The 26,788-nt window shown below is 41.6% G+C and overlaps 3 protein-coding genes across 7 annotated transcripts; 2 read left to right on the top strand and 1 right to left on the bottom strand.

Moving 5' to 3' along the window:
- Window positions 1–261: 261 nt before the first annotated feature.
- Window positions 262–6,420, bottom strand: tm9sf1 (transmembrane 9 superfamily member 1). 3 transcript variants are annotated; one of them, XM_055881696.1, is made up of 5 exons: window positions 5,537–6,420; window positions 3,943–4,447; window positions 3,194–3,832; window positions 2,823–2,974; window positions 262–2,439 (listed from the first exon to the last, which is right to left on the bottom strand). In XM_055881696.1, the coding sequence occupies exon 5, from the start codon at window positions 2,341–2,343 to the stop codon at window positions 967–969; it is 1,377 nt and encodes a 458-aa protein (XP_055737671.1). In that variant the 5' UTR covers window positions 2,344–2,439; window positions 2,823–2,974; window positions 3,194–3,832; window positions 3,943–4,447; window positions 5,537–6,420; the 3' UTR covers window positions 262–966. The 3 variants fall into 3 exon arrangements, with proteins under 3 accessions (XP_055737671.1, XP_055737670.1, XP_055737672.1); XM_055881695.1 differs by having other exon boundaries at window positions 3,206–3,832; XM_055881697.1 differs by having other exon boundaries at window positions 3,206–3,832; window positions 4,330–4,447.
- Window positions 6,421–10,977: 4,557 nt separating this feature from the next.
- Window positions 10,978–15,643, top strand: fen1 (flap structure-specific endonuclease 1). 2 transcript variants are annotated; one of them, XM_055881694.1, is made up of 12 exons: window positions 10,978–11,084; window positions 11,319–11,413; window positions 11,534–11,636; window positions 11,808–11,910; window positions 12,161–12,224; window positions 12,338–12,447; window positions 13,199–13,335; window positions 13,519–13,585; window positions 13,740–13,871; window positions 14,078–14,229; window positions 15,070–15,184; window positions 15,393–15,643. In XM_055881694.1, the coding sequence occupies exons 2-12, from the start codon at window positions 11,332–11,334 to the stop codon at window positions 15,468–15,470; spliced, it is 1,143 nt and encodes a 380-aa protein (XP_055737669.1). In that variant the 5' UTR covers window positions 10,978–11,084; window positions 11,319–11,331; the 3' UTR covers window positions 15,471–15,643. The 2 variants fall into 2 exon arrangements, with proteins under 2 accessions (XP_055737669.1, XP_055737668.1); XM_055881693.1 differs by having other exon boundaries at window positions 11,046–11,126.
- A 1,609-nt stretch (window positions 15,644–17,252) lies between these two features.
- Window positions 17,253–21,813, top strand: LOC129823027 (B-cell receptor CD22-like). 2 transcript variants are annotated; one of them, XM_055881691.1, is made up of 8 exons: window positions 17,253–17,338; window positions 18,001–18,075; window positions 18,395–18,781; window positions 18,907–19,212; window positions 19,343–19,609; window positions 20,335–20,419; window positions 20,531–20,588; window positions 20,945–21,813. In XM_055881691.1, exons 2-8 carry the CDS (start codon window positions 18,027–18,029, stop codon window positions 21,200–21,202), a joined length of 1,410 nt encoding a protein of 469 aa, XP_055737666.1. In that variant the 5' UTR covers window positions 17,253–17,338; window positions 18,001–18,026; the 3' UTR covers window positions 21,203–21,813. The 2 variants fall into 2 exon arrangements, with proteins under 2 accessions (XP_055737666.1, XP_055737667.1); XM_055881692.1 differs by lacking the exons at window positions 17,253–17,338; window positions 18,001–18,075 and adding an exon at window positions 17,348–17,942.
- The last annotated feature ends 4,975 nt before the right edge of the window (window positions 21,814–26,788 follow it).

Below are 26,788 nucleotides of genomic sequence, written 5' to 3'. Positions count from 1 at the left end.
AAAATGTGATCAATTAGTTTTATACATAACAAGGGAGCTGGAGGAGGGATGGAAGGTTAGGTGGCAGGAAGGGAGGGAGCGAATGAAGGAAGGATGAAAAGAGCGTGGTAGCAAGGAGAGATGGGTAGAGAGAGGAAGAAGGGAGAGATGAGGAGGGAGGGAGGGGGAAGAGGGCAGAGAGTCAGATGCAAGCAGAGATGGAGACAAGAGAGAAGCTTTAGGTTAATTGAAACTGAACAGTTCAAGACACTACACACATCCTGCTGAAAATACACACATACTGTGTAAAAGTTTTATTGTAATTGAAACTCTACCAGACTTGACAAAAATACATTAAATGTACAATATATGGAACATAACATTTACGATATATATGGAGTGAAAATAAAATAAAATCGGTCAAGTCACCTGAGAAGAGTGAGAAGGATTGTCCAGACCAGGCACTGGCCATGTATCTGTGTAGAGGATATTCCAGACCAGGCACTGGCCATGTATCTGTGTGTAGAGGAGGATATTCCAGACCAGGCACTGGCCATGTATCTGTGTGTAGAGGAGGATATTCCAGACCAGGCACTGGCCATGTATCTGTGTAGAGGATATTCCAGACCAGGCACTGGCCATGTATCTGTGTGTAGAGGAGGATATTCCAGACCAGGCACTGGCCATGTATCTGTGTGTAGAGGAGGATATTCCAGACCAGGCACTGGCCATGTATCTGTGTAGAGGATATTCCAGACCAGGCACTGGCCATGTATCTGTGTGTAGAGGAGGATATTCCAGACCTGGCACTGGCCATGTATCTGTGTGTAGAGGATATTCCAGACCAGGCACTGGCCATGTATCTGTGTGTAGAGGATATTCCAGACCTGGCACTGGCCATGCATCTGTGTGTAGAGGAGGATATTCCAGACCTGGCACTGGCCATGTATCTGTGTGTAGAGGAGGATATTCCAGACCAGGCACTGGCTATGTATCTGTGTGTAGAGGATATTCCAGACCAGGCACTGGCCATGTATCTGTGTGTAGAGGATATTCCAGACCTGGCACTGGCCATGTATCTGTATATAGAGGATATTCCAGACCAGGCACTGGCCATGTATCTGTGTGTAGAGGAGGATATTCCAGACCAGGCACTGGCCACGTATCTGTGTGTAGAGGATATTCCAGACCAGGCACTGGCCATGTATCTGTGTGTAGAGGAGGATATTCCAGACCAGGCACTGGCCATGTATCTGTGTGTAGAGGAGGATATTCCAGACCAGGCACTGGCCATGTATCTGTGTGTAGAGGATATTCCAGACCAGGCACTGGCCACGTATCTGTGTGTAGAGGATATTCCAGACCAGGCACTGGCCACGTATCTGTGTGTAGAGGATATTCCAGACCAGGCACTGGCCATGTATCTGTGTGTAGAGGAGGATATTCCAGACCAGGCACTGGCCACGTATCTGTGTGTAGCGGAGGATTTTCCAGACCAGGCACTGGCCATGTATCAGTGTGTAGAGGAGGATATTCCAGACCAGGCACTGGCCATGTATTGTGTGTAGAGGAGGATTTTCCAGACCAGGCACTGGCCATGTATCTCTGTGTAGAGGATATTCCAGACCAGGCACTGGCCATGTATCTGTGTGTAGAGGATATTCCAGACCAGGCACTGGCCATGTATCTGTGTGTAGAGGATATTCCAGACCAGGCACTGGCCATGTACCTGTGTGTAGAGGATATTCCAGACCAGGCACTGGCCATGTATCTGTGTGTAGAGGAGGATATTCCAGACCAGGCACTGGCCATGTATCTGTGTAGAGGATATTCCAGACCAGGCACTGGCCATGTATCTGTGTGTAGAGGAGGATTTTCCAGACCAGGCACTGGCCATGTATCTGTGTGTAGAGGATATTCCAGACCAGGCATTGGCCATGTATCTGTGTAGAGGAGGATATTCCAGACCCAGCAGATGGCCATGTATCTGTGTGTAGAGGATATTCCAGACCAGGCACTGGCCATGTACCTGTGTGTAGAGGAGGATATTCCAGACCCAGCAGATGGCCATGTATCTGTGTGTAGAGGATATTCCAGACCAGGCACTGGCCATGTACCTGTGTGTAGAGGATATTCCAGACCAGGCACTGGCCATGTATCTGTGTTTAGAGGAGGATATTCCAGACCAGGCACTGGCCACGTATCTGTGTAGAGGATATTCCAGACCAGGCACTGGCCACGTGTCTGTGTGTAGAAGCTACAGGAGCAGTATCCTGACACACAACTCGGCAACGCGTACAGCATGATGGCCGCCGAGTTGATAGCACCATGACGATGCACGTTAAACATTCCCAGCAACGCCATGACGATGATCCCTACAGCAACAAGACACACATAAAATCGGTCAAGTCACCTGAGAAGAGTGAGAAGGATTGTCCAGACCAGGCACTGGCCATGTATCTGTGGAGAGCAAAATGGGAGAGCTTCAGGAGCCTATCAAGAGCCTGTCGTGATAATAGCTCACAATGTCTACTGACTACTTTGTCACTGGAATATCTGTGTACATCCACACCCATGTTCTGTGTCTGTGTGCTTATCAGATGTCCAGTTCTTATGTCACAGACATTCAATCCCCGTGCAATGGGAAGTAACACAAGGGGAAAGGAATGCAATGCATTTGATGAACGCTAGGTGTCAAACATCACACAACCATAAACAACTGGTCAAATTCAACCCTGATCTGCTCTTAGATTTTTCTGGATAAAGATTCTGTATTCTGAGGCATTAATTGTAAGATTTGATGAATGTGTTCTGAGTGTTAAACCAGTGTGTTGATGGGTTACCTGTCACCAGGGTTAGAAACTGAGTTCCCACTCCCAACACGGCACACAGCAGGCTTTTATATGGAGGGACCCGGAAAACGTCCGTTTGGATGATTTACCAGTCACTGTCCCCTTGGTCCAGATCATCACAGCTCCCCTCCTCAACATTGTACCTACAGTAACAACAGGAATGTAAGAAAGAGCTTGAACAATGGAAAAGTAATTCCCACACATTTTAGCTCCCATTTCCAGACATAATCCCATTTAAACATGATTTATAGCCACAAATAGACCTACTCTTATATGCCCAAACTGTTGCATTCCAACACCAATTTGACCTCTCTGGTGAAACAGAACACCATTACAATGTCTAATCATCCCCAGTCCGTCACCTAATTGGTCACCTGGCGAAGTTGTTCTTGAGGACCTGGATGAGGATGATGTCAAAGCCCAGCAGTAGCACCACCAGCACCAGGGAGATGTCCAGAGTCTTGGGGAAGAACGAGTAGTCCCTCAGCCTCTCTGCCAGCCGGGTGTGGGTCAGAGGGCTATCAAACCAGTGCACGCTGTTGGTGAAGGACAGTGCCAGCCTGCCGCCTGTCCCCACAAACCCGTGTCTGACGCCACCGCCACCCTCCTCCAGAGGCACTGGCTTGGAGTCCTTCACTGAGACGTTGGCAAAGATCACAGAGTCGCCGTTGTACACAATGTTGAAGTCCAGGTGTGTCCACAGCCCTACCTGTGTACACACAGACAGACAGACAGACAGAGACAGACAGACAGACAGACAGACAGACAGACAGACAGACAGACAGACAGACAGACAGACAGACAGACAGAGCCCGTAGACATGGGTCTGTACTGGGATGTAAAGGGAGATAGAACTGAAGAACGACCGACTGACCCTCCTAATGACGTTGAGGCAGGAAGCCACTCTCCTCCATGTATCCCACAAAGCCCCAGGTGGTAATGTCATCCAGGACAAACTCAAAGTAATACGGCTCCTCTATGGCCTCTCGGAGCTGGTCCACCTACAAGAAAGGAGACATAAAAGGAAAGATGTCACCAATTAGACTCAGGTACACCTTTCAATTATGCAATGTACTGTGAAGTTGTGTGTATTTTGTCCGAACGCAAATACCTCTTTCTCTGTTAGACTTAGATGGCAGTGACTTTTTTTTTTCCTGTATTCTCACAGAATTTGATTTTATACAGGGACTCTGTCATCCAATCTCCATCAAGCACTTCTCCCACAGTAAGGGACTTATGGAGCACGTGGGGAGAAAAGTTTCTCAGACATTATATGCTAAGTCCTCATAGAGATATTATATACAGTACTGCTAACATACAGTTCAGTTAACTGAAGAGCCATACAAGCATAAAATCATTAGTCATATATTTGCATATTCATATGCATTCATGGTCCTCTTATGGCCTGCAAACAGACAACATGTAGTAATGATATGTTCTCTGGGGGTTGTGGTAAGGACCAACTTTGTTGAAATGTAGGGTTTTGGGATCCCCTTACTTGTAGCTCACTTTAGCCCATGTCATCTGTGGCATGAGACACAAGACCAATGTGCAATAGCTTATCATCCTGCAGACTCCTTGCTGTGTAGGATGCTCCATTTCAGCCATTATGAGCCCTGTTGAAAATGAATAGAGTTTCAATATATTAAGAATACAGTACCGCAAGAGTTGAACAGGTCGAGTCTCAAAAAGCCTAGAAGCATATTCAGGGATTACAGCAAACTATTGCAAAAACATTAGCATTTCACCATAGGTAAATATACAGTGAGTATACCAAACATTAAGAACATCTGCTCTTCCCATGACATAGACTGACCAGGTGAATCCAGGTGAAAGCTATGATCCCTTATTGAGGTCACTTGTTAAATCCACGTCAATCAGTGTAGATGAAGGGGAGGAGACCGGTTAAAGGAGGATTTTCAAGCCTTAAAACGATTGGGACATGGATTATGTATGCCATTCAGAGGGTGAAGAGGCGAGACAAAATATTTAAATGCCTTTGAACGGGGTATGGTAGTAGGTGCCAGGCGCACCAGTTTGTGTCAAGAATGGCAATGCTGCTGTTTTTTTTTTTTTACGCTCAACAGTTTCCCGTGTGTATCAAGAATGGTCCACCACCCAAATGACACCCAGCCAACTTGACAGCTGTGGGGTCAACATGGTGGGGGGGGGGGGGGGTATTTAGCCAATTCAACAGCCATCACCCACATAGCAACTGTCCCTAGCTACCTGTGAAACAACAACACATCGATAGTGCATTGCAGGAGTGAACTCTAAGCAAAGAGTCTGTAGTCAGTGTTGAGTCTACTAACTACATTAAAACATGCACAATACTTGTTTTCATCTAAAGTCCTCTAGTTACAGTTGAAGTCGTTAGTTTACATACACTTAGGTTGGAGTCACTAAAACTCATTTTTCAACCACTCCACAAATTTCTTGTTAACAAACGATAGTTTTGGCAAGTCAGTTAGGACATCTACTTTGTGCATGACACAAGTAATTTTTCCAACAATTGTTTTCAGACAGATTATTTAATTTATAATTCACTGAATCACAATTGCAGTGGGTCAGAAGTTTACATGACTTTGACTTTGCCTTTAAACAGCTTGGAAAATTCCAGAAAATTATGTCATGGCTTTAGAAGCTTCTGATAGGAAAATTGACATCAATTGGAGGTGTACCTGTGGATGTATTTCAAGACGTACCTTCAAACTCAGTGCCTCTTTGCTTGACATCATGGGAAAATCAAAAGAAATCAGCGAAGACCTCAGAAAAAAAAATGTAGACCTCCACAAGTCTGGTTCATCCATGGGAGCAATTTCCAAATGCCTGAAGGTACCATGTTCAGCTGTACAAACAATTCACCCAATTTGTGGGAAGTTTATGGAAGGCTACCTGACGTTTGACCCAAGTTAAACCATTTAAAGGCAATGCTACGAAATACTAATTGAGTGTATGTAAACTTCTGACCCACTGGGAATGTGATGAAATAAATAAAAGCTGAAATAAATAATTCTCTCTACTATTGTTCTGACATTTCACATTCATAAAATAAAGTGGTGATACTAACTCAAGACAGGGAATTTTTACTTTGAATAAATGTCAGGAATTGTAAAAACTGAGTTTAAATGTATTTGGCTGAGATGTATGTAAACCTCCGACTTCAACTGTACATCGAGGAACTTGCTACCGTGCCGTGCATCAACTAACTCAAGAACATACTTATTTACATGCTACCAAACCTGTCTGTCCGCTGGATTCCTCAGATTCCAGGCTCAATAATACTGTTTATAAACGCGGAAATCGATTCTGCCGTACGAGCATGCTTTTGCGGCACAGTCGATAGCGCGCCGGACCGGGGGCTTAGAAGGTCGAGGGTTCGAGACCTGCTCCCTGCTGTTTAATTACACTGGTGTCAGAAGTGGGATCGGACCTTGCATCCACGACAGTGCGTGTGCTTGGCCTGTGAGCGCGTTCCTGTAGACGTAGACGTAGAGTCGCAAACTAACGCGAGGACGCACTCTTTGAAAGGAGGGATTAGTTTAACGGCTATCAAACAAGTCCAGTCCACGGTGATGCAATCGATTCTGCGGCACAGTCGATAGCGCGCCGGACTTCAGGTGAGAAGGTCGAGGGTTCAAGACCTGCTCCCTGCTGTTTCATTACAATACTTACTCTACTCCTCTCTCCTCCTCAGCAATGTCCTGCTGGGATTAATCTAAATATTGATAAAAATAATAATTTAGATTCAATTGTGCTACTTCCATTATATAGGAATCCAGATATGTATCGTACTTTTAAAGACACATGAATCGAAGGAGACCGACACCTCACCTTAAAAAATACAAATAACGACGGCTCACTTTTTCGGAGTGGGCGGGTTGAAGACGCAAAAAACACACCTCCACTACAGAGTTTCAAAACTTGTCTTTGCCACCTCGTTAATCTATCTTCAAATGATTATTCATTAACCCCTCATATTTGTCCATTTAAATAATATATCATAAACATTTCGTGTGTGCATATTCACTGCTGTAATGTGTACTGAGCTATAATAAGAACAGTCCTGTGTTAATTTTTTTATATTTATATATATATTTTTTTTCCTTATTATTCTTTTTTTTTATTAACAGTAACATACAAAACATAAACATAACAGCCAGAGGGATTCCACAAAGAAATTATAAAAAATAAAAAAAAACTAATCCACATTATATCAATTCAAATACAGACATGTAGTGAATACATTTTTAACATTTTGTTTTGTATACGTTTTAATTACTCTAAATAGCATTCCACAATAGATTTAAAAAAATGTAAAAAATTGGCTTTTTCTTCATAAATTTTGATTTGTCTAAGAAAAATGATCCTCTTAAAATAAAGAGATTTATGACACACTCACGTTCAATTGTGGAATCAGTGTAGTAAAATAATATGTCAAACGTAGACATTTCAATGGTTGTATGCAATTTGAAGCCAACATATAGTTTTACATCAGTCCAGAACACTTCACTATATAAACAATGACAGAATAAGTGTTCAATAGATTCAGGTTCCAGTTCAGAAAAACTGCATTCACTGGTAACATCAGGTATATATTTAGAAATCAAGCTATTACACGGATAGAATCTATGGATAATGTTAAAGGAGATCTCCTTTAATTTATTGGTCACCATAAATGTGTGTGGAGTGAGTCAAGCACGGCTCCAGTTTACATCAAACGATGAAGCCCAACAAAATATCGCAGAGGGAATAGACTTCCTGTAGAAAATATCCCTTAATAAACGATTGTTGAATTTCGTATCTAGTATGCCATTCACCTGGATATCGCTTACAATCGGAGATATTCCAAAATATGCATTATTCTGAAGTAAAGTATTTATCCCACTAGCTATAGCTTTAATAACAGTGTCATATTCCTTGCTTAAAACCTCAAAGTTGTATATTTCCATAAATTCTCTCCGCGTAAATAGGTACGTAATATTAACTAATTGGCTGACAAGGATAATGTTTTTCGAGAACCATTTATGGTAAAATAACATCTTGTTTCTTTGTAATATCGAACCATTGTTCCATATAAAACATTTATGAGGTGAAAAGTTGTCTTTATACAATAAAGCCCAGCACATGAAAGCCTGCCGGTGAAAAGCCGCCAGTTTCACAGGAAGTTTACCCACAATATATGGACATCGTAGTAAAAGATTAAGCCCTTCGAACTTCTGAAAAACAAAATGAGGTATAATATTCCAGAAACTATGAGGATTTTTTATGCACCTTTTAATCCAGTTAATTTTTGATATCTGATTGAATAGAGTGAAGTCTATGACATTTAGACCGCCATCACAAACCCTGTTGGTGATAACATCTCTTTTTATCTTATGTAGCTTGTTTTTCCATATGAAGTTGTACAATAGCCTATCTAAGATACAAGTGGATTTGGGAATGTCAATAGGTGAAAAAAGATAGGATGCACGAGATAGCTTTGGATAAAAGCACCCTTCCTTGAAGACTTAAATAAACTCCCTAACCATGAGGATATTTTTTGTTGTTGACAGATTCAGTTACAGGGTTCAAATTAAGATCATTCACAGCCTTAAGATTTTTGGTGATCTTTACACCGAGGTAGGTTACAGTATCTTTTTTCAGAGATGTTACAATCTGCTGGATTTACAGCTCCTTTCAGAACAAACATCTCACATTTTGAAAGATTTAATACCAAACCTGAGATTTTGGAGAACTGCTTCACGATATCCAATGCTAATTTAATAGCTTGTGACACATATTTTTTTTTTTAAGTGAGGTGTCATCCGCCAGTTGGGATATCTTGATCTATCTGGCCTGGGATATAATGCCTTCAAATTGACTTTTATGAACTAATGAGCATAACATTTGAGATAATAATAAAAATAAAAAATGTGAAATTGGGCAACCTTCTCGTATTCCTTTGTAATTGTTAAACCTTGAGGATGTTCCATGACATGGTTTGATACAGCTATTGCCACCATTATACATAGTTCTAATAGCATCAACAACAAAAAAGACCAAACTTCAAATGACAATCAAAGATAAAATTGGGACTTACAGTATCAAATGCTTTCTGAAAATCCAAAAATAGGATAACAGGGAAGTAATCCAATATATCACAATACTCAACCAAGTCTAACACCAGCCTCAGATTATTAGATATATGGCGCCCTTTCATAAACCCTGATTGACATTCATCAATCAGATCATTCAAGCAAGACTTTAACCTTTTTGCAACGATTAAGGCTATAATTTTGTAGTCGTTATTTAGGAGTGTGATTGGACGCCAATTATCAATATTTAAGAGATCCTTGTGTGGTTTAGGTATAAGAGTAATGACCCCTTGCTTCAAAGAGGCAGGTAGTTCTCCCTTCTTTAAAGCCTCCTTAAAGGTTTCAAGTAAAAATGGTGCTATTTCTTCAGAGAAGGTTTTGTAAAATTCAGAGGTTAATCCATCACAACCTGGAGATTTGTTATTTTTTAACTGAGCAATCCCGTACTGGATGTCCATAATGGATAAATCTTGACAGCAAGAACGATTTAATTCTTCACTAACCGAATTAACATTCTCTATAGAATCAAGGAGATTCTTAGAGTCACCCAAATTGGTATCTAAGGAGTAAAGATTCTCATAAAACTTACTGGTAAAGTCTGATAACAACTCTCTATCCTCAGTGGTAACCCCATTAATCTGAGTGGTCTGATAACAATTCTCTATCCTCAGTGGTAACCCCATTAATCTGAGTGGTCTGATAACAACTCTCTATCCTCAGTGGTAACCCCATTAATCTGAGTGGTCTGATAACAACTCTCTATCCTCAGTGGTAACCCCATTAATCATACATTTCTGAAGTGTGTTGAGTTCCCCTCTCCTCTTTTCCAAATTAAAAAAGTATCTACTGTTCTTTTCACCTTTTTCAAGCCATTGTTTTCTGGATCTTATGAAAGCTCCTCTAGCCTTTTCCAATGTATCTAGTTGATTCTGTAAATCATTCCATTTAGCTTTCTCATTAAGATCAAGATCCTCAATCTCTGTGATATCCGCAATTGTTTTAGAGAGTTCAGCTACCTCACATCTCATTCTTAAAGCAACCCGTTTTCCATAAGTAATGCAGGCTGAGCAGATTTTAAATTTCAGCAGTTCCCAATATTTCCCAAATTCTGCATTAGATGTAGCTAAAATCCAGTAAACAGAAATTAGATTCTTAATCAAATTTTTTTAAATCATCATTCATTAACAATTAGTTATTTAATTTCCAATAACCACCAGAGTATTTCTTACCATCATTACTGCACATTCTTACAGTCAACCATATGACTTTATGATCAGTCAGGACTGCAGGCAGTATTTTTACCTCTACAGTGGAGGGCTCAAGACTAGAGGTTATCACCCACAAGTCAATTATTCATTGTAGTGAACAATCTCTATTACTCCATGTGTATTGTTTCTCTCCAGGGGTTTTAACTCTCCATATGTCAATTAAGTCCAGGTTTTGGCAGAAATTCACCAACTTGTTCACACCAATGTTAGGCCTATGGGGCAATCTATCAGTCTTATTAGAATAAACCATATTAAAAATCTCCACCAACTACAATCTGACTGGATGGATATTTTCTCAAAATACTTTTAAGAGTTTCTTCAATTTCCTCTAGAAGTAAGTTATTTGGAGGACTAGAACAGTATCCATATACATTACACAACACATAATCTGTTCATGTGGTTGATGACCGCTACTAGCCAATGTCCATTGGTGTCCATTTGAGTAAACAAAAAATGCCCTTTGAAATTGTGTGCTAAAATTGCAGTCCCAGCTGAATGATTAGTCCCGTGGGCCAAAAAAAGGACATTTCCCCACAGATTTTTCCAATAATTATAGTCCTCTTTGCATGAATGTGTTTCTTGAACGAATACAAGATCTGCGTTACAGTCCTTACAAAACTAAAAAGTGTTTCTCTTCACCTGTGTTAATTAAACGACTGATATTTCTCTCGACTGGATTGCCTTTAATCTCGCTAACCAATCAAATATGATTAGTAACTTTCTGTCAAAGACACAGGCATCTTAATCAGTTATCGGTTAATCGATGAAGGATAGTTTATGGCGTTGTACTCGAACCGATTCGAACACTCGATTTGTAATGCCTGGATTTGGATTTCGCGCGAAATTGCGGCATTGTCTTCGCGCCCGAAGCAGTGGACTCCGGGAAAGTATCACGACTAGAACATTCGGTGAGTCGCAGATAAACAATGGTTTGGTCGCATGTTACGTCGGTAGTTGATTAACGTCTATATTGCATAACATATCTACATTAAAATATCACCATGCAGCACCAAGTCAAATATCATAATTGAGCGCGAGGAGGACACTAGCAGTCTTTCATGTACACAATGCATAGCTAGCTAGTTGCTAACGTTAGCTAACTAGCTCTCAGTCAGCTAACCATCGAATTCATTGTTTTGTAGAGCACATTCCACCATGGGAATTCACGGGCTTGCAAAGTTGATTGCAGACCAGGCACCATCTGCTATAAAGGAACAAGACATTAAGAACTACTTTGGTAACCACCTAACGTTACTGTTATTTTTTGTTGCCGTCCAAGCTTTCTCGTCATGCAGTGGTGTATGTTTGGTGTGTATCATGCCATTGCAATGTTGTCTTGTTCCCTTGACTACTGTAGGGCGGAAGATAGCAATAGACGCCTCCATGTGTATGTATCAGTTCCTTGTCGCTGTCAGACAGGATGGTAATGTGCTACAAAACGAGGATGGAGAGACCACAAGGTAACGTTAGCTAGCTAGTTACATGTTCCCGCATGCCTGCTGAGCTACTCGTGCATTTTTGAGATATAACGTTAAAGTGAATTAATATACTTTATATATTCTAACTCATTCTAATGTGATATTTTCAAGTCTCAAGTCAGTTTTGTTACGTGAATTTTCTTGCATCTTCAGCCATCTCATGGGCATGTTCTACCGGACTATCCGCATGCTGGAGCACGGGATCAAGCCTGTCTATGTGTTTGATGGCAAGCCCCCACAGCTGAAGTCAGGAGAGGTGAGACAGGCTGAGGTCACATTAGCCTCTATGAATCAGTGTGGACTGGACAAGCCTGCACTGATAACTTTTAGATAAAAACACATTTTTCTAACAGTCCCTTTACAATGTAGAATAAACTTAATTTTAACTTACTCTGCATCGATGACAGTATGATGAAAGGTTAGTCTACATGCATTTACTCAAATATTGAACGATGTGTCGATGTAATTCGCTTGCTTGCTCTCTCTGTCTCTCTCTGTGGTTCTAGCTGGAGAAGAGAGGAGAGAGGAGGGCTGAGGCTGAGAAACTGCTGGCACAGGCACAGGAAGCAGGTAGAGCAAGTCACCCACTGTAAACTGACATTGATTTACTTAATGTTTGCATGCAAACAGAAATTACACCATGGCATTGTGTAGTAACAACCTATTTTCCTATTCACCACTAGGGGAGCAGGAGAACATTGATAAATTTAGTAAACGACTGGTGAAAGTCACCCGGCAACACAACGACGAGTGCAAGAAGCTGCTCACCCTGATGGGGGTGCCATACATCGAGGTTTGGCTAAATCTCTGTTTAGTTCCTTTCCTTAGCCAATCATAAACAGTTGAATGTAGTTAGGTATACCTATGTCCATAAAGATTTTTTTTTGTCGAGCATACGCCATCTTCGTTAAACTAATCCATTGCGGAAGCCTAGACTAAAAGCCAATTTATGCTTGATCTGAAAATGTGGTGAAGGCTAAATATGGAGGGTGTGACGCAAATGTAGAGTCTCCACAGACATGCAGAGGCCAAAAGTGGACACATTGTTTGCACAGCACACAACCTATGGGGCGGCAGGGTAGCCTAGTGGTTATAGCGTTGGACTAGTAACCGGAAGGTTGCAAGTTCAAATCCCCGAGCTGACATGGTACAAATCTGTCGTTCTGCCCCCGAACAGGCAGTTAACCCACTGTTCCTAGGCTGTCATTGAAAATAAGAATTTGTTCTTAACTGACTTGCCCAGTTAAATAAAGGTATTTTTTTTTTAAATGCGACACTTGTGAGAAACAATTAGAGGTTTATTTCATTCCCTTTAAGAGTTTTGTCAATTCAATTTAGTCATTGTCTTTTGTTTGGAGTGCTCCTGTCAATGTTGAGTAAGGACTTGCACCTGACTACGCTTAGAATTAGGCCTATAGGCTACCTGGGCTGCGTACATATGTCGGCATAAATGTGCCCATTTGGGGATCTGATAGTATTTCTGTTTGGATAGTTTATTTGTTCTGTTTTGATAGTGAAGATACAATCTCCCATTTACCCTCTAGGCTCCGTGTGAGGCTGAGGCGAGCTGCGCTGCTCTGGTTAAGGCTGGGAAGGTGTTTGCCACTGCAACAGAGGATATGGATGGTCTGACTTTTGGAACAGGGGTCCTACTAAGGCACCTCACTGCCAGCGAAGCCAAGTACTACTGCAGTTCCTATACTACCTTAATCATTACCTATCTTTTCATCGCATTATACGGTATTTGCAGCATCACAGCCACACAGTTTGTGGTCCTATTTTAACAGTAGAAAAAGCGGTCTATTTGATGTGTGTTTGATATTCATTTTTTGAGTTTTATAACATTTATGTTCCTCTATCCTAGAAAGCTTCCTATCCAGGAGTTCCAGTTCACTCGCCTTTTGCAGGACATTAATCTGACTCATGAGCAGGTATCTCCAAACATACACCCCCCCCCTTGTCTTCTGTTGTCTAGAACTGTCCGTGTTATGTCATGTTGTGACATCAGACCATGGACCTTTTGTTTGTAACTGTGTAGTCCTCTACCTCCGCCACTCACTCTCCCCTCTCTCGCCTCTTTCTCAGTTCATAGACCTGTGCATACTGCTGGGCTGTGACTACTGTGGTACCATCAAGGGAATCGGGCCCAAGAGAGCCATTGACTTGATCAGACAACACGGCTCCATCGAGGAGATTCTGGACAACATCGACCCGTCTGTGAGTACTGCTGTACTGGCTGTCTGTAGCTAAGTAGTGTTCACTGTATTATATTCTCTATTGTTATAACGTGCTCCTCTTCAGCGCAGACATTTAGGACACTCCCACATTACTAACAGTCTTTAGTTTAAGTTCAAAACAACGATGCAGCAGTTCTCCCTGTCCAAGAAGTCAGTCTGAGTGTCTGTCTCCTTGGCCCCTTGCAGAAGCACCCTGCCCCAGAGGACTGGCTGTATAAGGAAGCCAGAGGGCTGTTCCTGCAGCCTGATGTGGTGGACTGCTCCACCGTAGACCTCAAGTGGAGCGAGCCTGACGAGGACGCCCTCATCCAGTTCATGTGTGCAGAGAAACAGTTCAGGTGACTGATTCGCTGATTGATAGTCTGAGCAATGAACAGTATTGGACTTTTTTCAAATTGATTTTTTGCATGGCATTAAAGTAACACCTGTGTCAAACAGAGCTTTAATACTCAACTCAATGAATTATGTGAGTTTAGAATGGCAGGGGCGAGTCCTAAATTCTCCCATTTGATGTCATCGCATGACTAAGGGGAAATTCAACTAAAGTGGAAGTTGGGATTTGCCCCAAATGGTGTAAATAGTGGAATAGATGCTTCAGTCACACTTCTGTGTTCTAAATCAGTCAATTATTCTAAGTGGTTCTGTGCTTACAGACTATCGCTGCTTTTTCACTGTTTAAATGTTAACATTTACATTTTAGCAGACACTATTATCCAGAGTGACTTACAGGAGCAATTAGGGTTAAGAGCCTTGCTCAAGAACACATCGACAGATTTTTCACCTAGTTGGTTCAGGGATTCAAAACAGTGACCTTTCGGTTATTGGCCCAACGCTCTTAACCGCTAGGCTACCTGCCACTCCAATTTCACACCACATTCACATGTTATGCCATGGTTGGTATTTTGAATTTATTAGGGATCCCCTTAAGCTACTCTTCCTTGCGTCCAAACACACCAAACACCCACATTATATATAAAACCAAAGCTAAAACAGTGAACTATGTTTGTACTGAGTGAACTAAAGATAAAACAGTATATCAAATAACATCTCTACACCACATATCCACAACATGTTCAATACCACCATACAACAATATCACAATGTGTGCGTATTCATGCATGTGTGAGTGATGAAGTTTGACTCATCCTTTGAGGTGTGTGTTTGTGATGTGTTTTCAGTGAGGACCGCATCAAGAACGGCTGTAAGAAGATTCTGAAGAGCCGGCAGGGCAGCACACAGGGACGACTGGACACCTTCTTCACCATCACCGGGTCTCTGTCATCAAAACGCAAGGTGCTTAGGACACTACATCACATACTTGACAGCATGGACACACACAAGGGTTTCAGAGAGAGAAGTGTGGAGCTAGAAACCTGTACAATCTAAATGGTTGATAGTTCGTTCTATTACAGATTGCCTTGAGAGCGAGAAACAACAACATGAAGTCTCTTGACTATACTGTATCCATGTTAAAATAATCCTCTACTTCCTCCTTGTTTAGGAACCTGAGACAAAGGGATCCAACAAGAAGAAACAGAAGACCGGTGCAACCACAGGCAAATTTAAGAAGGGAAAATAGACTACAAACAGGAAGTGAAGCAAGTAAAGCAGAAGTTAGTGCAGGAGTGTATGAATCACTTAGCTACAATTACTTACTACAACTATAGTGCGTCTGATCAAGTCTGTTTTTCATGTTGAACTAGGCAAGTTTTATGAATGTTTATTTTTTTTTGAATAAAAGTTTAAAAATGATTGATTTTGCCTTGAGTTTTTTAATTTAAACAAATTAAACGGAACATGCATTTCCATTCAAGTCAGAGCTAGGGGAGAGGGAGATGCCTCTTGCTGAAGCTTTGTTGCATTATCAATATGACAAACAAAATGTGCAAGAGTATAGAGTCATTAGAAAGGGGAAATGTTTTTATAGCACATTCATTTCCATTCTTGCGTAAACTTTAAAAGCATCATGTTAAATTAATACTGTTTTTTTTATATACAGGGCATTCAGAACCTATTCAGACCCCTTGACTTTTTCTACATTTTGTTACATTACAGTCTTATTCTAAAATGTATTAAATTCTTTCCCCCCCTCATCAATCTACACACACTACCCCATAATGACAAAGCGAAAACCAGGTTTTTAGAAATGTTTGCATATTTATAAACAGAAATAACTTATTCACATAAGTATTCAGACTGTTTGCTATGAGACTCAATTGAGCTAAGGTGCATCTTGTTTCCACTGATCATCCTTGAGATGTTTCTACAACTTGATTGGAGTCCACCTGTGGTAAATTCAATTGTTTGGACATGATTTGGAAAGGCATAAACCTGTCTATATAATGTCCCACAGTTGACAGTGCATGTCAGAGCAAAAACCAAGCCATGAGGTTGAAGGAATTTTCTGTAGAGCACCGAGACAGGATTGTGTCGAGGCACAGATCTGGGGAAGGTTACCCCAACATTTCTGCAGCATTGAAGTTCCCCATGAACACATTGGCCTCCATTGGATGTCTTTCAGCAGCAGGGACTGGGAGACTAGTCAGGATCGAGGGAAAGGTGAACGGAACAAAGTACGGAGATCCTTCATTCAAACCTGCTCAGGACCTCAGACTGGGGCAAAGGTCGCCTTCCAACAGAACGACCCCAAGCACACAGCCAAGACATGGCAGGAGTGGCTTTTGGACAAGTCTCTGAATGTCCTTGAGTGGCCCAGCCAGAGCCCGGACTTGAACCTGATCTAACATGTATGGAGAGACCTGAAAATAGCTGTGGAGTCAGTGATGCTCCCCATCCAACCTGACAGAGCTTGAGAGAGTCTGCAGAGAAGAATGGGAGACACTCTCCAAATATCACGTATCACGTCCGGCCGTGATTGGGAGTCTCATAGGGCTATCTTCTGTATACCCCCCCTACCATGTCACAACACAACTGATTGGCTGAAACGCATTAAGAAGGAAAGAAATTCCACAAATTAACTTTTAACAAGGCACACCTGTTAATTGAAATGCATTCCAGGTTACATGAAGCTGGTTGAGAGAATACCAAGCGTGTGCAAGGCTGTCATCAAGGCAAAGGTTGGCTAATTTGAAGAATCTCAAATATAAAATATATTTTGATTTGTTTAACACTTTTTTTGGTTACTACATGATTCCATATGTGTTATTTCATCATTGTAATGTCTTCACTATTATTCTACAATGTAGACAATAGTAAAAGGGGTAACCTTTGAGTAGGTGTGTCCAAACTTTTGACTGGTACTGTATATAATTAGTAGAAAATTATACTACTTGCTTTTGAAAATGCAAATTATTTTATACACTTATTAGGAATAGGAAGTACATCACGTGCCGTTGTCCAACTTGAATTGCAACACTTCAATTTGTCAGAACTCACTATGGGTGTGATATCATCTCCTTTTCTGTGATCGGTTTTCAAGATTGTACGGTAAGTGTCCACTTCTTCACTATCTTTTCATTTTAATGTTAAGACTCACTGAAATGTTATTTCTGGTGATGATTTGAAATGTTCAAAGTGCTGCTGTTGGTTCATGTTATAGCTTCACAACTGAAAGCCATACACTGCGTTTGGATAGTATTCAGACCCCTTCCCTTTTTCCACATTTTGCTACTTTAGTCTTATTGTAAAATGCATGAAATAATTTTTCCTTATCAATCCACACACAAAACACACATTTCTAAAAAACTTTTTTTTGTTATTATGGGGTATTGTGTTTAGATTGAGGGGAGAAAACAATTTCATCCCTTTTAGAACAACGTAACAGTAAGGGGGAATGTTAGTGCGAATGTTAGTTGACAAAAGGCTTTTTTGAGGTTGGGCTGTGAAAGGGGGGGTGCTGTGAGATTATTTAAGATGCCCTGAAGAGGTAGGGTTTCTGATGTTTTCACTAGATGGGCAGGTAGCTTCAGGGGGGAGCTGGTTACAACATTGGGGTGCCAGGACAGAAAAGAGCTTGGACAGGCTGAGAGGGAGCTGCCCTCCTGTAGGGGTGGGAGAATGGACTGCTCGGGTGTTGGGTTTGAGCCTGAAGGTAAGGAGGGGCAGTGTGTTGTGAGTTACTAAATGTGTGTATGTTTGGACTGTTTCAGGTTATCTGTAGTGTGTGAGTTCTCACATGGCTTGTTCTGAGAACATGTTTTTCCTCATTGTCCTCTTTATGTCAGGTGAGTCTTACACACAACAACAACTAGTTATGAATCAGACAGAGGAATAAGCACAAGTGATGATATTTCATGGTATGAGCTATATTCCCATCTGTCTCAATGTATATAAAAGTGTACAGTTGACTCCTGATTAGTAGAGTTTAATAGTCTGGATTCAAACATTCTGTGCTCCAGATATGTGCATGATCCAGTTTAGGGTGTCGTGACATCAGGAATCACCTGTATATTGAAATGTGTTCATATATTTTGCTGCAGAAGGAGAGAGTGACTGTACTGAAAAGATCACATAACCTCCTTGATGTTGTCTTTCATGTTGCAGGTGTTTTGGCCTGTTTTGGCCAACGAGATTTGATCGCCACAATGCCAGATAAACTGGATGGACTGACTGGCTCCTGTGTGGAAATCCCATGTTCATTTGATATTCCTGAACAACATAAGGATAAATTTAACAGTGCAATACAAACCTCTGGAGTGTGGATTAAAGAATCACCACAGTTTGGTGGGAGTCCGGACAATGTGATATTTAACAGTAGTGAGACGGTCAACAGATATCAAGGGAATATAACTGGCAACATGTCCCAGAAGTACTGCACCACAGTCCTCTTCAATGTAACCACCAGTTACACTAATAGATACTTCTTCAGGATTGAGAGTCAACCATTCCGTGCAACAGACAATGAAAAGTCTGTTAAAATAGTTGTCAGAGGTAAATCATTTATCTTTTAACCAACTATTTTCCCCAGTTCATATTCCTTGCATCAAAGATAAGAGTCGAACAAGTGGATAATTTACCTATTAGTGTAAAATATATTTATCTACAATGTATTACAGATTTGCCTTCCAGTCCCAACATTACTGTCTCAGGTGAGGTGAAGGAAGGGACCCCTGTCAGCTTGAACTGCTTTGCTGTCGCTCCCTGTCCTGAACACCCCCCTGAGCTGACATGGACTCTCCCAACACAGTTCACAACTGAGAAGCAACTGCATGAGAATCCAGATTTAACCAAATCAGTTCTCTCCATGGTGACCTTCACTCCGTCATACCTTCATCATGAGAAGAACATCACTTGTACTGCAGTCTACCCAGTAGGGACAAGCAACAAGACAGCTGAACATAACATGATGCTTAACGTTTCATGTAAGATTTAATCACCGGTTCCTGTAGAATAGATCATTCTATCATGTTTTCACTGATGATTGTAATAGATTGGTTTGGATGAGGCTATTCAATATACCATATACATTCTAAATGAACCCCTCTCCCTCAGTCTCTCCTAAGAACACCTCGGCCTCCATCAGTCCAGCTGATCCAGTATTAGTGGGCAGCTGTGTAAATCTGACCTGCAGCAGTACAGCCAACCCTCCTGTGACAAACTTCACCTGGTTCCAGATCAGTGGGGATAAAAGAATACAGGTAGCATCTGGACTGAGTTACTCCCTTAATGTGACTGTTGGTGATGGAGGACTGTACTTCTGTGAAGCAAGAAATAGTCAAGGCTGTGGCAAGTCAAAGGAAGTGCAACTGGCTATTAAAGGTAAAACGGGCACGTAGGGCACAATCGTAGGTTAGATATACACTATATATTCAAAAGTATGTGGACACCCCTTCAAATGCATGGATTCAGCTATTAACGCCCCACATGTTGCTAACAGGTGTTTAAAATCGAGCACACAGCCATGCAATCTCCGTAGACAAACATTGGCAGGAGAATGGCAACATTCACTACCGAGTTCCAAACTGCCTTTGGAAGCAACTGCAGCACAATAACTTTGTTGAGGGCTTCATGAAATGGGTTTCCATGGCCGAGCAGCCGCACACAAGCCTAAGATCACTATGTGCAATGCCAAGAATCAGCTGCAGTGGTGTAAAGCTCACTGCCATTGGACTCTGGAGAAGTGGAAATCTGTTCTCTGGCGTGTTGAATATACGATTCACCATCTGGCAGTCCGGTGGACGAATCTGGGTTTTGATGGACTCCAGGAGAATACTACCTGCCCCAATGCATAGTGCCAACTGTAAAGTTTGGTGGATGAGGAATACTGGTCTGGGGCTGTTTTTCATGGTTTGGGCTAGGCCCCTTAGTTCCAGTGAAGAGAATTCTTAATGCTACAGCATTCAATGACATTCTATATTCTATATTAATGCCCATGATTTTGGAATGAGATGTTCGACGAGCAGATGTCCACATACTTTTGGTCGTGTAGTGTACTTTAGAGTTCTTTTTGTGAGAAATGACCATAATATGTTCTGTATTTTCAGAGCCAAAAACCTCAATGGTTGTTGGGGTTGCAGCAGGAACTCTGGGGGCCTTTTTGTTCATCAGCCTGATCAGTGTTTTTGTATGGTAAAAACTATTCCTGGCACCAACGCAAAACTAGTTTATTTCTGCTGTTTGTGCTTTTGCATATGTAAACCCTCACAGTGTATTCAGAATACCTTTGTAATTGTCTTCCAGGAGGAGAAACTCTAGGCTCCACGATGGACTTGAAAGCACAGACAATCCACAGGGACAGGTGGGAATAAGGCTCAACTTTCAAAACCATCTACAAAGTGTATTTAAGGAAGTACTGAATTAATACAGAAACTATTTAAAGCCATGAGGTTAACATCATTTCAGAGGAAGTTTAGGGGGAGATGACCACACCGATAGCAATGCCACATCCTGTAAGAACATGGAATGATAACAGAATAGCTGTTGGACTTTGACAGTGTTTACTGGCAAAATGTAACTTTTTACACCTGTCAGTTGAATTGACATTTTCATTGACATCTCCTCAGTATGTGTTGTGTAACCTGCTGACCTTAGAGTTTTACACATGACTGAGCTTAGAGCTTTACACCTGTTCCTCTCTCTGTGTTCTCTCCACAGAACTCCCCGGTTGGGACAGTGTGTGCTAACCAGGCCACAGCCGGAGAGGAACCAGAGGAACCTGCAGAAGACCAGTCTGAAGAGATCCACTACGGTGACATAGACTTCTCCAAACTACAGCCCAAAGAGACCCCAGCTGCAGCCCAGGATAGGGTCCAGGGACAGGAGAGTGAGTACGCTGAAGTCAATGTGACCGGGAGAGGGGACAAGGTACAACACCGTAACAACCTAGATGGGCTTTATGCACAAGTGAATTAAAGAGGTGCATGTTAATTTTCCAATGGGTATTAAGTGTTTTTTGTACAGTATTGTCATTGTGTATCAGTTTTCTATTTGTACTTTTGTTACATTTATAATTGTGTTCTCTTTGATTATCTGCATATTTGTAGAATTTGCTGGGTTGAAAAGTGTTTAACTGTTACTGTAGTGGTGATACGATGATGTTGGCTACTCTTTATTTTAGACCATTTATTTTTAGTGTTGAGTTCACAGAGCATCTGTTTAATGGGTTCCAGTATAGAGGAACTGCTGAGTTCAACTAGACAACTGAAGGCAGTTTAAGTCCATATAAAGTCAATTAGGACTGAGGAGAGAAGACACAGTTAGTTGTAGAGACTGTGGTCTGATACAAGACAGGAAGTTGGTGAAGTAAGTCTACATGATGGCAGAATGGTGTTAACATCTACTAGTCACTGTTTATCTTAATATTTTGTGCAGTTCCCAGAATAACAATACAATATATTTTCAGTTCATATCTATTTAGAAGTTGTTGTGTCAGTTTTTGTGTTGAGTGTTAAATCAAAGAAACAATTGAGACGGAATTTAAGGTTGTTTATTAATTGCCCTGTAATTAAAACCGTTACATTCAATTTCCATGAAATCTTTTGGTCTTTTTGGTCCAACATTTAACATATCTCATTAAAATCGATTAAATTGAGATTTTGTTTCACTGTTCTACACACAATGTGGAATTATGTTTTTAGACAAAAAAATGAAAAGCTGAAAGTCAATATGTATTCAACACCTTTTCCATGGCAAGCCTAAATAAGTTCAGGAGTAAAGATTTCCTTAACTAGTCACATGAGCTGCATGGATTCACTTTCTGTGCAATACTAGTGTTTAACATGATTTTTAATGACTACCTCATCTCTGTACCCCACACATACAATTTTCTGTTAGGTCCCTCAGTCAAGCAGCAACTTTCAAACAGATATAAACAGCTTTTCCAATGACTCACAAAGAAGGGCACCTGTTGGTAGATGGGTAAAAAGAGCATGGCGAAGATATTAATTACAGTTTGGAGGGTTTTTCAATACACCCAATCACTACAAAGATACAGGCGTCCTTCCTAACTCAGTCGCCGGAGAGGAAGGAAACCGCACAGGGATTTCACCCACAGGAGGTTGGTGGCACCTTAATTGGGGAGAACGTACTCGAGGTAATGGCTGGAGCAGAACAGGTGGAATGGTATCAAATACATCCAACACATTTTCCATGTGTTTTATTCCATTCCATTTGCTCCGTTCCAGACATTATTATGAGTTGTCTTCCTCTCAGCAGCCTCCACTGATTTCAACATAAGGCTAGTGGTGACATTAAAACCGTTACAGAGTTTAATGGCTGTAGTTGGAGAAAATTGAGGATGGATCAACAACATTTTACTTACCCCACAATACTAACCTAAATGACAGAGTGAAAAGAAGGAAACATGTACAGAATAAAAATATTCCAAAACATGCATTCTGTTTGCAATAAGGCACTAAAGTAAAACTGCAAAACATTTGGCAAAGATATTCACTCTATGTCCAACACAACATATCGTTGAGTACCACTCTAAATATTTTCAAGCATGGTGATGGCTGCACCGTGTTATGGGTATGCTTGTCATCAAGTGTTTTAGGATGAAAATAAATGGAATAGAGCTAAGCACAGGCTAACTTTAGAGAAAAACCTGGTTCAGTCTGATTTTCAAAAGACACTGGGACGCAAATTCACTTTTCAGCAGGACAATAACCTAAAACAAAAAGCCAAATATACACCAGTGTTGCTTACTATGACAATATTGAATGTTCCTAATTGTCCAAGTTACAGTTTTGATCGGCTTGAAAATCTATGGCAAGACTTGAAAATGGCTGTCTAGCAATGATCAACAACCAATTTGATAGAGCTTGAAGAATTTTTAAAAGAATCATGTGCAAATAGTGTACATTCCAGGTGTGCAAAGCTCTTCTAGACTTACCCAGAAAGACTGATTCTAATGTAACTATTTTACTTCCGTCCCTCTCCTCGCCCCTACCTGGGCTTGAACCAAGGACCCTCTGCACACATCAACAACTGCCTCCCACGAAGGATCGTTACCCATCGCTCCACAAAAGCCACGGCCCTTGCAGAGAAAGGGGAACAACTACTTCAAGGTCTCAGAGCGAGTGACGTCACCGATGGAAACGCTATTAGCGAGCACCCCGCAAACCAATTCACATCAGTTACACTCACCCCCCTTTTGACCTCCTCCTTTTCCGCTGCAACCAGTGATCCGGGTCAACAGCATCAATGTAACAGTATAACTTCCATCCCTCTCCTCGCCTCTACCTGGGCTCGAACCAGGGACCCTCTGCACAAATCAACAACTGACACCCACGAAGCATCTTTACCCATCGCACCACAAAAGCCACGGCCCTTGCAAGATTGAATCCTACTAATATTGAATCCCACTACACCAGCTCCGACGCTCGTCGGATGTGGCACGGCTTGCAAACTATTACGAACTACAAAGGGAAGCCCAGCGGCGAGCTCACACAAGCCTACCTGATGAGCTAAATTACTATGTGCGCTTCGAGGCAAGAACCACAGAAGCATGCATGAGAGCACCAGCTGTTCCGGATGATTGTGTGATCACGCTCGCCCATAGCCGATGTGACTAAGACCTTTAAACAGGTCAACATTCACAAAGCCGCAGGGCCAGATGAATTACCAGAATGTGTAGTCCGAGCATACACTGACCAACTGACAAGTGTCTTCACTGACATTGTCAACCTGTCCCTGGCCGAGTCTGTAATACCTACATGTTCCAAGCAGACCACCATAGTCCCTGTGCCCAAGAACACCAAGGTAATCTGCCTAAATGACTACCGACCCATAGTACTCATGTCTGTAGCCATGCTGGTCATGGCGCACATCAACACCATCATCCCAGAAACACTAGATCCACTCCAATTTGCAAACCGCCACAACAGATCCACAGATGATGCAACCTCTATTGCAATCAACAATGCCCTTTCCCACTTGGACAAGAGGAACACCTACATAAGAATGCTGTTCATTGACTACAGCTCAGCGTTCAACATCGTAGTGCACTCAAAGCTAATCACTAAGCTAAGGACCCTGGGACTAAACACCTCCCTCTGCAACTGGATCCTGGACTTCCTGATGGGCCGCACTCCAGGTGGTAAGGGTAGGCAACAACACATCTGCCTCTCTGATACTCAACATGGGGTCCCTCAGGGGTGCGTGCCTAGTCCGCTCCTGTACTCCCTGTTCACCCATGACCGCGTGGCCAAGCACGACTCCAACACCATCATTAGCTTGGCAGACGACACAACAGTGGTATGCCTGATCACCAATAAAATTGAGACAGCCAAAAGGGAGGTGTTCAGAGACCTGGCAGGGTGGTGCCAGGACAACATCCTTTCACTCAAAAGTGATCAAGACAAAGGAGATTAACGTGGACTGCAGGAAATGGAGGTCCGAGCATGCCCCCATTCTCATCGATTGGGCTGTAGTGGAGCAGGTTGAGAGCTTCAAACCCTCCTCTAACCCGGATGACGCTGGGTCAATTGTGCGCCGCCCAATAGGTCTCCCAGTCACGGCCGGCTGCGACAGAACCTGGACTTGAACCAGGATCTCTAGTAGCACAGCTAGCACTGTGATGCAGTGCCTAAGACCACTGAGCCACTCGGGAGCCCCCCAAAAGGCTTCTTAACAGCTTCTACCGCCATGAGATTGCTGAACAGCTGATCAAATGGCTAACCGGACTATTTGCATTGATCCCTACATGTACATATTACCTCAATTACCTCGACTAACCTGAAGCCCCGCACATGACTCGGTACAGGTACCCCTGTATATAGCCACGTTATTGTTATTTTATTGTTGCTCTTTTAGTTGTTTACTTTAGTTTATTTAGTAAATATTTGTTTTAACTCAAATTTTTCTTGAAACAGCATTGCTGGTTAAGGGCTTGAAAGTAAGCATTTCACGGTAATGTCTACCAGTTGTATTCAGCACATGTGAAAAAATAACATTTGATTTGATTTGATTACATGTTAGGTATTAAGTATTACGTATGTTGTGTGTACAGTCAGCTCCAAAAGTATTGGGACTGTGTCATTTATTTAACTTTTTCATCTCTAGAAGGTTTAGTATTTGGTCCAATATTCATAGCAATGACTACATCAGGCTTGTGACTATTCTGTTTGTGTTTCAGATGATTTTGTGCCCAATGAATGTGTTATTTTGCAGTAACTTTTATTGTAATTAAGAATAGAATATATTTCTAAACTCATTATTGTGGATTCTACCAAGATTACGGTCCTGGATGAATTGTGAAACATTATGAGTGAGAAATATCATATATCACCCCCCCCCCCCCAAATGCTAACTTCCTCTGTCATTGCCAAGGTGAGAGGTTAGCATGTCCTGGGGGTGTGATATTTGTGCGCCTGTGAACAAAAGAGAAGAGAAGTCGTTGATAAGGTCAATCATGAATCAATCAGGTTTAATACAAATGGCAACAGGGAGGCAACATCCAGCATAGAAGCAGAGACAATGTCTGATTGGCCTCTTGGAGACAGACCCTTTATTTCCTAATCAGACCAACAAATGTTCTGTAAACACCATCCTCTTGAAGACAGATCCTTTATATCCTAATCAGACCAACAAATGTTCTGTAAACACCATCCTCTTGAAGACAGATCCTTTATATCCTAATCAGACCAACAAATGTTCTGTAAACACCATCCGCTTGAAGACAAATCCTTTATATCCTAATCAGACCAACAAATGTTCTGTAAACACCAGCCTGAGAGGCTTGTAGGAAGTCAAAACCAAAGGCAGTGGCTTTGTTAACTACTACAGAATCAGTATTTCACAGAATATAATAACAATCAGCGTGTCCTCGGTCCTTGTACTTCCAGTCTGTCATCAATCACTATCAACAGTTATGAATTGAATCCGTAACATACAGCATTGAGTCTATTGACCATCAACCCAAGTGTTACAAACAGCACACTGGAAATCATGTTACAAAAAGGTGAAGTATATAAATATGCTGAACATTATATGAATCACTCTAAACTGAATCTGAACTTAACTCATCTTAAATATCCCCATTACATGTCTATTTTTCATGTGTGTATTGTTGGGAGCTATTTTGTGTCTGTTTTTATTCTGAGTGTTGTTCAAGAGACACACATGAGGCTGCGTTTGAGGTTGTTCATTAATTGCACTGTAATAAAAACCCACCTGCTGGGTAAAGTACGTCCTCAGCTCCTGGGTCTCCTTCTCCCAGAAGACCTTGTGCAGGTCGAACAGGGTTTAGAATAGAAGGGATACAGCTTTTTGTCAAAATGAACTTTTCCTAGCAAATGTAGGAGAACTTGTGCAGCAGGTTGGGAGAATTAACGTAGCAGGTTAGGATAATTGATTAAGGTACGAAAAAGGGTTAGGGTTAGCTAAAATAAATAATAAATAATAACGAAATCAACTTTATTAAGAACGTCAATTTGCCAAAAGCTGTATCCCATCTAGACATGACCGCCGAAGAGGTACACCTTGCCCTGCAGGTCG

This window comes from Salvelinus fontinalis, chromosome 25 (genome assembly GCF_029448725.1).
Source record: "Salvelinus fontinalis isolate EN_2023a chromosome 25, ASM2944872v1, whole genome shotgun sequence".
NCBI classification, from domain to species: domain Eukaryota; kingdom Metazoa; phylum Chordata; class Actinopteri; order Salmoniformes; family Salmonidae; genus Salvelinus; species Salvelinus fontinalis.
Note: the sequence above shows the minus strand (reverse complement) of the source record. Positions and strands in the feature narration are given on the sequence as shown.